This window comes from Neofelis nebulosa, chromosome 10 (genome assembly GCF_028018385.1).
Source record: "Neofelis nebulosa isolate mNeoNeb1 chromosome 10, mNeoNeb1.pri, whole genome shotgun sequence".
NCBI classification, from domain to species: Eukaryota; Metazoa; Chordata; class Mammalia; order Carnivora; family Felidae; genus Neofelis; species Neofelis nebulosa.
This window is the reverse complement of record NC_080791.1, coordinates 112,102,220-112,115,083: the sequence shown is the minus strand read 5'-3', so window position 1 is coordinate 112,115,083 and position 12,864 is coordinate 112,102,220. Positions and strand designations below refer to the sequence as shown.

General features: G+C 62.7%; 1 protein-coding gene across 1 annotated transcript in view; it reads right to left on the bottom strand.

Moving 5' to 3' along the window:
* Positions 1–12,864, bottom strand: part of ANO1 (anoctamin 1) — a 139,231-nt gene that overhangs the window by 77,256 nt on the left and 49,111 nt on the right. The window contains exon 2 of the mRNA XM_058686589.1: positions 3,714–3,886. Within this exon, the coding sequence (XP_058542572.1) occupies positions 3,714–3,886 (173 nt within the window). The remainder of the gene's footprint in view (positions 1–3,713; positions 3,887–12,864) is intronic.

Sequence of the window (12,864 nt, the reverse complement as noted above, 5' to 3'; positions counted from 1 at the left end):
GGGCCTGGCCTGGTCACTGATTTGTTGTGGACCAGGGGCGTTCTCTGTTGGGGTCTTAGTTTTATGAAATGGGGGCGGTCCTATCCGAGTAAGTGTAAGGGCTTAGCAACCTTTACACAGAAGGTGTGGGTTCCCTTCCTACCATACTGTATGCAGATCAGAGAGCGATTCTGAGCTGGCTATAGAAGGAGCTGGAGAGGGAGTCGCAGAGTAAGGCCACGGGGGCAGCCGTGGTGGCCATGTGTCTCCGCGGGGCCCTTCCGTGACGCGGGGCAGTGGGTGCTTTTCTCGTGCAGGACGGGACGAAGCGGTGAAGATTTAAGTTGCAGCAGGAAGGTCACGGGTTAGACTCTATGTGCAACTTTCCAGTGCGAAAAAAGCTTGAAAAAAGCCTCGAGACCTTCTCCTCTCCGTATCCTCGAGAAAGGGGCAGGTGGCCCCTCGGCACACCTTTCTTGAAGGCGGGGGATCTGCCATTCATCTTTTTGACGCCTGGCGCCAAATGCGTGGTTAAGGAACGAACGAGCACACACATACATAAAGGGCCACCCGAGCTGGGGCTCTGCACAATTCCCGGCGGGCGTCGCCAGGTCAAGGGTACCGGAGCTGAGACCCAGCCGGGCCAGCAACGGTAACACCACACCCCCCAGCCCCGAGCCTCAGTTTTTCCATCTGTAAGGTGGGGACAAAAACATCCCCTCGACCTAAATCACGGGATTCTTACGCGGACACGCGTCACGGGAGATCTGAAAGTATTCCGAGGATCATCCCCAGAGCGCCTGGCAGGAAGCGCTCCCGGATGGAGCTTCCCTGAGGAGGACGGTCACACCGGAGGATGTCAGGGGACCGGGGTCCCCTCCACGGCAGGCCTGCCCCAAGCAGCACACACAGCGGGAGGGCAGCCTACATCCGGTCCACACCTGCCTCTCTAAACTCTCTCCCCGAGCTCCGAGAAGACGGCAGAAGAGGCGAGCTGGCCTAGGACCAGAATTCGTTTATTTGGCTTCTGACTTGGAATCGGGAGCTCCAGGAGCCGAAGTCACACGTTCGTGTGAGATGGCCGAAGCCGGGGCAGGTCTAACTGGGGGCAAAGAGAAGCTGCTACGTTCCCTTGTTCCTAAAACGGGGAAAAGGAAACCAGCCACCTGCAAAGTTTCTTTCGGTTCTGGGACTCTTTCCGCGTTCACTTTCGAACTTCACTTTGCTCCCCCAAACGTTAAAGCTCAGATCACCCGCGCGACAAATGACTGTCGGGCGCTCCCCACCACCTCCACACGGATCGTCCCCGGTCGGTCGCCGACAGAGAAGCCCTCTTATTTTCCAGGCAGGTCGACACCAGGCCCGGGCACTTCTCTCTGGGGCTGTCTGGGCTTGTCGGGGCATACAGATCCCGGGCCGCCGACAGCCAGCAGGACGAAAGCAGAAACTCTCAAAGATAAACACAAAGAAAACTTAGCGAAATTAAATTGCGTCCAACTTGGCCTCTGGCTCTTGAGTCGTTTCTGGCGCCTCTTGGTACAGAAACAACGAGCTGACTCTTATCCTGGAACCTGGGAATGGCAGGAAAAGTAGAGGCCCGGGGACTCCAGCTGGGAAGTGTAGCCTGCATGGGAGGGGAGTCCCGACGGCCAAGTTAAACTCCATCCATGCTGCAGCGGCACGTATGCAAGCTCGTCTGGGAACCGGATAGGAACTCTGTGACCAGCCCACGCCCTCCGGCCTTCACCGGGTGACTCAGGGTAATCACCGACCAACCGTCACTGGCTTGAGCTGTGCTGGGGATGCCCTTGGAGGCTCTCCCCATCGTGCTTCCAGCCCGCCCCGTAGACATTTCACCGGCAGGACCCTGCTCGTGGGGTCAGTGCCCCTGATTCACGGCCCTCCGAGCCCAGGGACTGCCCCGAAACCTGCCCATAGGAAGAGCCGTGTGCAAATTAAGAGGCGACAGTCTCGTCGGGGCTTGTCTACGCCTTCCCAGACCGTGAAGACCTCTAACGAAGGGCCAAGTCTTTGCAGATTTCGTGGCCCCCGCCAGGGTCGGGGGCAGACAGAGAGTTTCTGAATCCAGATAAGCAACAGGCCCCTGAAGTACAACTCCAGAGCCCAGGGCCATTGTTAAGGGCTCCGCTCCCTATTTCAGACCCAGCCCATCATCAAGGGGAATTCGGTCTTCCTCTGGAATGCCCACTCCTCTCCACCTCTTTGGCTGGCATCATCTCTGGCGCCTTCTCACTGGTGCCCCCACACTCCCGCCTCTGGGTGTTGCCACAGGAGACAGACCTCTTTGTCTGGAAGGCCCCACCCGACCCCCATTACGGGTGGAGCCAGCTCCTTCCCCAGGACGCTTGTTCCTCTGGCAGGCCGTCCATGACACCCGCTTCTGTGTCTAGGTCCCAGTTAGCTCTCCTCCCAGCTGCTGGGTGACCCCACTCCCGGCCTCAGCGTGCTCACGGGTCGTAGTAACAGCGCCTACCCCCCAGAGTCGTCAAGATTAAGTGGGCTAATTCTCAGCTCCGGCCCCTTCTACGGGAGGGTCCCTCCGCCACCGTCCTGGGCCACGCTCCGTCACCACTCACAAAGCCCCAGGGGGGTGCCGTTCCCCGTCTCATTCCCCGGGGGTGCCCGCCGCCCGACCCGATGTGGGCACACGGTGTTTTTGCCGAAACGATGGCTCCGAGCTTCTGAGGCCAGTGGTATTTATCCCAAGCAGACACCCCTCTCTCCATCAACACCCGCTCCCAATGCCCCCTGCATCTCTGTGCAAACCCCAGTGCGGAGAGGGCGCAGGGCCTGAGGGTGTCTGCTGTCCCTGGAACACTGAGAGCCGCCCTGCCAGGATCCCATCCCACAGGGGCCTCCCTGAACGCCGGCCGGGCTCTCCAGTCCGGGACTAGGGAGGCAGGCCTGCATCCCCGTGAGGTCAGAGCCAAGAAACAAGGCTGGGGCCTCAGCGGCAGCCGCTGTAGGGAAGAGCGGGGGAAGGAGAGTCTGATCTCTGGTCCGGAGTGAGCACCCCGGGGTCCCCTCTGCTCTCACTGAGGCCCCCTCTCAGCCCTTCCCTCTCCGGGCAAACTTCCTTCTAACTTTAAACCAAACCCCCTCACTGGCGAGTTCTGCCCTCCAGGGGTCCCCGTGACCTCTGGATCTGGCCCCAGAGGGAACGGTGGGGGTAGCAGGCCCCAGAGAGGGGTCCCCAAGCACGTGGCCAGCTGGCGCTAGCCTACGCGGCCGGCTTCCACTCCCACCAGGCGCCGGCTGGGGACGGGACCCGCGCGGAAAGAAGTCCGGTGCCACCGGCGTCCCCTCGCTGGCTGCCTGGGCGTTGAGCGGTCGGAGCAGGGCACGGCGCCTCCCGGGGATTCCGCGTGCCCCAGCAGGTGAGCGACTCACCGGAGGGTCCAACCCCAGAAGGGCGCGGCTGTCGCCACCGGGGGAGGGGGGGGTGCCGGAGGCGGCCACCCTCCGGCGGCCGGCGCGGCGAGGCGGCTCCCCCCCTCCCCCACGGCGCTGCTCCCACCGGCCCCCACGACAGGGGGGGCGTCCCACCGGGGGGCCCAGCCGTGCCCCGGGGGGGGGGGGGCGGGGCGGGGGAGGCCGGCTCCGCGGGGGGAGGGGGGCGGCCCCCCCCACGCGCCCCGGCGCGCCCCCCACCCCTCCCCGGACGCGGCGCAGGTGAGCGGCCCTCCCTCCGGGGCGCGGCCGCCCGCACTCACCGTGCCCTCGGACGGCAGGTAGCCGATGTCCTCGATGGCGCAGATGTTGATGATGTGGACGCTGCGGTCCTCGGCCGGGAGCGTCGAGTACTTCTCGTTGACCCTCATCGCGGCCGCCTGTGCGCCCGGCCGGCCGGGCGGCGCGCCCTCCGCATCCACGGCCCCGGCGGCCTCTGCGGGGCGGACGGGGCAGCGTTGGCGCGCTCGCAGGGGGCCGGGCCTCCCGCCCCGCCCGCCGCGCCCGCCCGGCCCTGCCCTGCCCGCGCCCCGTGCGCTGCGGCCGCCCCCCTGCGGGCCCCGCGCGCTGCTGCGGCTGCTGCCGGGGCCGCCGGGGCCGCGCTGGGGCAGGGGCGGCGGCCGCGCGGTCAGAGTTTCCGAAGAAATTTAAACACAGGAAGAAAGCGCTCCGTCCCTGGGCCCCCTCCAAGTGTTCTTTTCACCCGGGAGGGCGCCCCGTGCAGTTTTGGAGGGTGGCGGCGCTCCCGTCCCCGGGGGGGCGGGGGGGGGGCTCCCAACAGCCCCCACCTTCAGGAAAAGTCTCCAAACCTCGCCCTGCTCAGCGGCGGCGGGGTCGCCTTGCCTGGGGGAGAGGGAGGGGCTCCTGGGGTTGAAGTGGGAATGCCCGCCCTGGGGGACTTTTGCTACCACGCAGACACCTCCTCCGGGGAGCCTCCCCTGCTTCCTGTGGGCCCACCCTCTCCAGCTGGCCCTGGCTCCCTCTGCGGCTCCCTCCTCCGGGGTAAGCATCTCTCTGAGCCCCCATTTACGGGAGGCTTAGTGTCCCGTGACCGGGCACGAGCAGTCCCATTTTACGGCACAGTCTGGTCCTCACTTTGCAGCGGGAGGGGGGGGCGGGGGGGGGGGTGAGGGCTTTCCAGGGCCAGGGAAGGGGCCTGGAGTCCGTGCACGACACTCTACTGCCTCCCCGAGGGAGGGACGGTGACTTAGATGGCTCTCATCCCGGGATTAGCAGGGACCGGGCACACGGTAGGCAGGCAGGCAGGTAGGTGCTTCTCAGGACATGTTTTTAACCCTCCCTCCCGTCAAGAGGATGGCACAGGTCTCCAGGAGCAGCCGTGCTCGGGTTCGGCCCCCACCCCCACCCCCAGGGGGCCACGCTGGCAACCCTGCCCAGGGGAATGAAGTTTCCTTTTCCTCTGCCTCCCCACGTCTTGTTAGTTCCTGGGGGGGGGGGGGGGTGTACTGAGCGCCACCTCCTCCGGGAAGTCCTTCTGGATTGCTCCTCACCCAAGCGCTCGAGCCTAAGACCGACCCACTCTGCACCTCGACTACAGCACTCCCTTTCCTCCACCTCACTTTACGCCAGGTTTATTCCATACAATCAATGCTCAACAGCTGCTGGCCGGCCACCGAGGAACATCCAGGGCCTACAGAAGTGACCAGAAAGCTGTCCTCCGAGGTGGTGATGTCACCGGCAAGCTTTGATGCCCAGGGTGGATTCTGGAATCACAGAGGACGGGGTGGGGGGATGGGGTGGGGTCCAGTTCCAGGTCCAGCACTTTCCGGCCCTGTGATCTCCGTCAGGCCCCCTCAGCCTCACAGAGGCTCCGTCCCGTGAAAGTCACGGGTGCGTGAAGCTGTGTTCGGCTCAGCACCTGGCACGGGGAGGCTGGTCTTGTCACTGTCGTGACCTTCCCTGCTCCCTCACCCCTCACCCCCCTTTAGGCTCGGGTTTGTGAATTTCTTGAACTCGGAGAGGTGAACATCTACGAGGTATGATTTGGCAAAAAGAAGCAAAAACTAGAATGCCTCCATTCTGGGGACACTGAGAGTCCCCAACACCTGGGAAGTGGCACCCGACTGCGGACCGAGAGCGCTCTGGGGCGCAGCGGCTGGGCGCTTCTGGGAGAGGCCGGGTGGGGCACAGTCTCTCAGGCGAGGCCGTGCCCACCTCCCCTCTGTGGCTTTGCCCAGGAAGCTGGGCTTCACCTGTGTCCGTGGTTGATGACGTGGCCAGGTCCGGACACGTGTGCGCTCGCAAGGCATCACGTTTCTCGGCCACACGTCGGCCGATTTCCTTGCTCTGCCCCTGGCCTTGCATTCTGCTCCCTCTCCCGACCCCCAGGCTGCCAGGTGCACAGTGTGGAAACGCTCGAGCAGACGGAGGGGGGCGTGCAAGGTGGCCTCTGTGCAGAGCGGAGAGGACAGGCCAGCATGGATTCGTTCCGTCCCCAGGGCCACTTGTGGCCTGGGCCGGGACTCTGTGGGTCTTGGGATCTCGGGGATCCAAAACGAAAACCGGCATTCCCCGCCCCCTGCCCCCAAACCAGGGAAGGCAACGGGGTTCTTCCACCTACAGCTCTCCTCCAAGTTGGGACTCGGAAGGCCTCCCTCCCCGGTTTCCCGCCTCGGCTGTCCTGCTGGGACTGGGTCTCTACCCTGAGCCGCTAACTGCTCGTAAACCGGACCTCTGGAAACACTGGTGCGTTGGTTTCGCACTTTCTGCTTTTTGCCTCAGTGATTCTCATCGTTCAAAACCCAGAGGGGCAGATCTCGCCAGCCGGATTAAGTCCCCGCTCACGAATTAGTAAAAACCCAGTCTCATTAGTCTAAATGGTGCGTTTTATTATGGGAAGTTCCGGGCGTCACCGCTCGCCCTACTTTGCCGCGACGCTACCCTCTCGGGCTGTTGTGATGTCCACCGCTGTTATGCTCTCACGTCTTGGCCGACATTTGAGTAATCGCCAGGAGCACAAGCACGGGGTGACAGGGCAGCCGGGCAGGGGGCCGAGCTCGCAGTCAGCTGCAAGACAAGCTCCCTTTTAAGAGGCTCAGGGGGCCGGCCAGCGACATTTATTTCCCCTCCTTGCCATTGCCCACGAGAAGGGACACCTTGCTCTGTGCCCTGCCCAGCCGCACCTGCCACGGCACTCCCCGGCCGTCAGCAGCCTAGCGAAAAGGTAAACAGGCCAAGCTTTAGAAAGGGAGGCAGGTCAGGTGAGCCCCAGGTCACCCGTCCAGGCCCTGGTGACTCTCCTAACGGGGTGCCCTCGGGCTGGGCTTCTCGGAGGCGCTGCTGACATCTGGACTGGCTCGCTGTTTGTCCCAGGGAGCCAGGCTGTGCCCAGTAGGAAGGTCAGCGACATCCCTGGACTCTGCCCACTAAATGCCGATAGCACCCTCCCTCCCAGTGTGACAACAACAAATGTCTCCAGACATCGTCAGATGTCCCTGGGCGGGGCGGGTGGGGGGCAACCCCCCCCAAGGTGAGAACCGCTGTCCCCAGGCTCCCCATTGGCCCCTGCCTGCCTCTCAAGACCCGCAAGGCTGATCTTACCACCCACGTCCTCGGATGGGAGGGCAGAGGCCGGGAGAGGTGATGTCCTTGGCTTCAGGCCCCGGCCAGGAGGCAGATCTGCCTTTCCATCTAGCTCTCCTGACCCCTCAGACCAGGGCTCGTTCCGTGAATTCAACACGCACACACGCCCACGCACGTACACGCATGCACGCGTGCACACACGGGACTAGACCGATGAAGCAGGAGATTCAGTTTGTTTTCACAAAATGCACACGTGGCCCTCGGGCTGCCCGCAGCCGGTGGAGGGGGTCGTGCTGGCTCTGGCCGTCCCCACAGCGGGACAGCCCTCGCCCCAGTACCCGTCTCTGCACTCAGCGGTGCTAAATAAATGCTGTTGACTCACGCAGGCAGCCGGGTGGGGAAGACAGCACGGAAGGAGTGAGCCACTCATGAGTCAGGGCTACGGTGAGCCCAACGGCCCCGTCCCGCTCCCACGCCCCTTCCAGGGTCCGGTGGGCGACCGCCAGAAAGACACGCGCCAAACAGGTGTATGACCTCACGCGCTAAATGCGCCTCGGGGTGTCATTTCCCCCGGGGAAGACGTGCCCGGGAGCTGACAGCTGAGACAGGGTGGGCAGGAGACGGGGCTATTGTCACTTCCTTCCCTCGCATGATGTCAGAGCCCCGAGCGGCGGCGAGGGAGACTCCGCGGGCACAGACCCCGCCAGGCCCGAGTTCTGGAGCGTGGCCAGAGCATGAAGTTCTGTCTGATCCCTGGATCAGGCGTTTTCAGACGCCTCGTGTGTTTTGCTAACCCGTGCCTGCCTTCTGAGAATTCCTAAGAACCCCGCGAGCACGCCCGGCTGGGTTAGAGCCCGGCCAGCTCAGCCGGCCGCCGCCTCCTCCCGGAAGCCTCTCTGCTTCGGCTCAGTTGGTGCCACTCTCCTCTGCTGGCCCCGCTCCCGGCTCTGTCCCGGCACTCGGGCTCGTTTCTGCTCTCTTTCCACCCTTCACCCCCTTCCAGTCCTCAGCACATCACAGATTTCCCTGTTCGTGTCTATTTATTTAACAAGCAGTGGCATGGGGCTTGCTGTGAGCCCGCACCGTGCTGAGCCCTCTACAGACATCAGCTCGAGCTCTTACGGTCATTACAGCCGTCTGCAAGGAGACTGGCACAGCCGTCCCCTACCCTCCAACCCCGGGGTCCTTCCTTCGGAGGCGTCGGGGGAAGTCCAGCCTGAGTCTCCCTCCTCCCCAGCGCCCCCTTGGGAATCACAGCGTTAATCCTCACGACAGATGCCTGGGCCTCAGAAACCCCGCCCCCCCTCCCCGCTCTGGGGGCTTGGGGACAGGGACAGCCCCCCTCCCTGCCGCAGGCCGAGGCCGAGGCCGAGCCAGCCGCCAGACCCCCCTGCCCAGCGGTGTGGAAACTCCACGTCATGGCCCGCCAGCCCCTGCTTCTCAAAAGCAAAGCCTCAGAAGCTCCTTTTCTGCTTTAACTGTTCTCCCCGGGATTTGAAAGAAGGGAAGAGCTTCAGACTGCCCTGCTCGGGGCAGGGGGGAGTCCCTTGCACCAAAGCTCCCGGCGAAGACAAAGCACGCCCATCTCACCTACATGAATTGAACTGCCGTCCCCCGAGCCTAAACCACTCCGCACGCGCGGAGGCTGCCTCCCGACCGCGTGCTGCCTTCCAGGTGGACGGGAGGCTCTGACAGACAAGGACGGGGTGCTCGCTCGGAGTGAGGGCAGGGAGGCCTCCGGGCTGCGGAGCTGGGGGGCGAGCCGGGGCCCCTGCCCTGCTGAGAGCGTGTGAACATCCCCCCCGCCCCACGCAGCCCTGCATCCTCCACGTGTGTCGGGGGGCACGCGTGTGTGCATGTGTGTGTGCGCGTGGGTGTTGGGACAGTAAATGCATCACACCTGCACGGTCATTCCCCTGGGGTCAGTGCCCCCCCCCCTCCCCCCCCCCCGCTGCCCTTTAATTTCCCTAAGGACCCATCTCCAGGGAGGCTGGACCCTGACGTCACGGGCTCTGGCTACGGCTGGAGCCAATCCCCTTGGACGTGTGTGGCTTCATAGAGTTTCCCCAAGGATCGAGCAGACCCAGAGCCCCCTGGACAGATGACCAGGCTTGGGGATCCTTATGGGACGATTCTGATGCTTTCCTGGGGGACTGGAAATAAGGGACAGGAATAAGTGACCTTTCCAGGTTTTCGCGGGGCCCAGAATGGCCTTCCCCTGGAAACCCTGACGTTCACTTGGTCACGCCCTTCACACGTACGTGACTTCGGTACGGGCCAGGGTCTCCGTCCTGCGCCGAGCTGCTGGGCCACAAGCCTCTCTCGGGCGGACACCCCCGGGGTATCCCCGGGGCCGGCCCGGCCGGGCACAATTGCCCACGATGTTTGCGGGACATACGAACGAGCACGGAAAGCAGGGGCCTCCGCAACAAGTCAGCCCGTCTCCCCGACCCAACCCCGGCGATCAGAATATGAACCGCAGACCTCATCCTCCGGAAGGAACTTCTCTGAAAGGAGGGATTTCCTGGACCCTAGAGAACGGCACTGGCCGACGGGAACGTGATGTGAGCCGCGCAGGTAACCGGACATATTCCAGTAGCCACATCACAGCGTAAAGTAATCGGGGGCAGTTAGTAAAAGACTTCATGCAGCCTATTTCGCGGAAAAGTAACATCTTTTCCATAGGTGATCAATACAAAAGTTACTAACGAGATATTTTACGTTTCTTTCCCCTACCGCGTGTTCGAGACCTGGGGTGCCTTTTGCCCCGACGGTACGTCCCAGCTCGGACAGGCCACGTTCCCGGGGCTCGGGCCGCGCGGGGTCAGGGATAAGGTGTCGGAGAGCTTGGCTGCAAAGCTTTCTGCCGGGTATCCTTCTGCGTTTCCGGAAGCTTCCGCAAGGAACCCGAATTAGTTTCTTCACCAGGAAACGCGTGACGGTTTCGGACGCCATTGACCTCCCGTGGGGTCTACGGGCTTCCGCTGGGCCCTTTTATCGTTTAAGGGAAAGTGACCCACCTGCTGAACTTTTCTCTCTCCAGCACCACTTGAGAGAAGGCCCCCTTTGCCTCAGAGCCGACGGAGCACATTCCTCAAGGTTCTGACAGAGCGCCTCCACTCACCAGACGGATCACGCGGAGCGGGTCATGCGGGCTTTGGGTGGAGGGGGCGGAGCTCTCCAGCCGGCCCCAAAAGCAAGCCCACCAGGGCTCCCCTAGGACACCCGGGGCCCTCCGTGTCAGCCTCGCCACCGCCCGACCGCGTGCACAGGGCTGGGGGCGTCGGACCCAACCGCCTCCCTGGGGAGCCCTGGACTCAGGCCGATGCTCGGGAGGTGGCGGGCCCCCTGGAGGAGGTGTCTCAGGCTCTTCTGCACCAGGATGTCTGGTTGGGGGAGGGGGCGCTCATTCACTTGTCTACCCAGGATTCCCTCACTCATTCATTCATTCATCTACCCTGTTCATTCCCTCCCACCGCACTGGCTTATCGGCAGGCGTTCTGGTACTTGCTCCCTCCCCCTCCCAGCATCCTATCACCTCTGCCCTCCTCTCCCTCCCCTGGCTTTGTTTCCCTCCCCAGACTTTGGGGCCCTGTCTTGTTTGCTGTCTTGCCCCTCCCCCTCGGTTACAACGTCAGCTTCAGGCTACTTTGTCCCGAGTCACTGGCTCTAGATTTTCATGCCTGAAAATGACACCGGCAGTAGCTGTGGGCACCCAGGAGAAAGGCACACACACGCGTGCACGTATGCACACACATGTGCACACACACGTACGCGAGGAGACCAGCTGATCCCTACGGGGCCCAAAAGGGACCCAAAGCGTCTGACCTCCCCTCTCCCGTCAATATGATTAGTGGCCCTGAAATCCATCCAGAAGCTCAGCCCGGCTACAGCCCAGCACTGCCCAGGTCCGCAGACATCGGCGGCCCCCTTCGAGGCGCCCGCACCCCTCGACCCTGCACGACTCGGCCTCCCCACTTCCTGTGTGTGGACTGTTACCTCTGAAATCAGACTCTCTGGAAAACCAAATGTCTCTGCTTTCTTTCCCCTTTCTCGCCCCTCCCACCCACCCTTAAGCAGCTAGAGAATCCCTTGGACAGGTAACGTGTCGGTTTCTTATTTCATGGTTGGATTCTCGGCGCAAAGACCTTGAGATTTTCTTAAGCATCACGCCTCCTCTCTGCTTTCTTCCCCATTTGCTGGAGAGCCCCACCTCTGACCTCAGCTCTGGGTACAAAGCCCATGACCCCTGCTGGCCCCGGCTCCTTCCTGCCACCTTTCCGAAGAGAAAGCCCATCCTATCCGTGCTCAGGGAGGACGTCGGAGCGCCCAGTTCCTTCCAAAAGGAGAACAAAGGGAAGGAGAAACTCTGGACAGTGCCCAGAGGTGGACCGGGTCCTGTGTGAGCAGATGCACTGAAACCATTTGGTGAGGCAAGTCTGTTGAGGGGACATCCTGCTGTCCAGGGGGACACCGAACGGGCCCTGCCCCGCCTCTGTGAACACGCCTCAGAAAGGACAGCACGGCCTCCGGCCCTCGGTGCTGGACGGCCGTCTGCAGCCCCGGGACGTGTGGGGCCGGCTTTCCGGCGAGGAGCCAGGTGCTTCCAGTCCTACGGCCCCAGGTCACAGCCTTGGGGACCAGAGCAAGGGGACTGTTCTCCCTTAAATGACTCCTGGGACCCCCTCACCAAGGAGCAGACTCTTGCTAACGCCCTCACAGGAGTTCACTTCTTCCCCTTAGGCTCAGATAGTGCCTTTCCAGAGCGCGTCCCCCGGCCCTCGCTCCCGAGCTCCAATCTGGCCTCTGTCACTTGTCCCCTGGCTAAGTATTTCCTCTCTGTGCTACGAGAGGGGGCTGCTGTCCGTCCTGCTGTGTGCTGTCTTCTCAGCACCCAGTGGAGCCTGGCACTCGGCAGGCTGCAGAGGTCTTTTTCCGAAGCACGAACGAACGAATAACGTGCACTCCATCAGTGTCCACACATCCCAGCGCCATGCGGAGCGAGAACTGGCACCCACGGGCCCGTTTTCATCTGCGCGGCCTGCCTGTCACGGGACGCCGGGAGATCTTTACAAACGGGTTCTTTCCGGGAGCGAGGAGGACGAAGTTGTTGTCTTAACATTTTCAAGCTGGTCCAGCTGCCACAAGAGCACCATTGACAAGCCCCTGCCAGGGGAGGGGGCAGGGCTGGGCTCTCCAGGCAGGACGGCACCCCCCCCCCCCCCCCCCCGCAGGGGCCATCAGCGGATTTACTGGGGTCCTACCAAGAGCTGCCTCGGAGCTGTGGGCTACAGACACAAAGGGACACGGACAGACGCAGCTCACAGCTGCCCGCGAAAGTAAAAAAGAAAAACCCATAGGCTACAGAAGTAGAGACAGATCTGGGAAAGAAAGTTCAGGAAGGTTCTCCAGAGGGAGTGGCTTCTCAGCGGAGCCCTAAGAACTCCCCCGGGGACAGGAAGCGGCAGAGGAGGGGACAGTTGTTCCAAAGCAGGGGGAAGGCCTGCAGGAGCCCGGAGGAGGCCTGAGTGGGGCCGGCAGGGCGCAGGGAAGACGGAGGGGTGGCAGGGGAGGGCAGGGCCGTGGGCTCATCCATCTCACTGCTGCCCGGAACACGGCATGACACGGCTGACCAGGCGCCGGGACCAATGGTTTTCAAATAGTATTTGAAGGGAGGCTTTTTTTTTTTTTTTTTTTTTTTTAAGAGAGAGAGAGAGAGAGCATGCACGAGCGGGGAAGGAGCAGCAGAGAGAGAGGGAGAGAGAAAGAATCCCAAGCAGGGTCCGCGCTCAGCACGGAGCTCGACTCTGGCCTCGATCCCATGAATGGTGAGATCATGACCTGAGCCGAGATTGAGAGTCGGACGCTCAA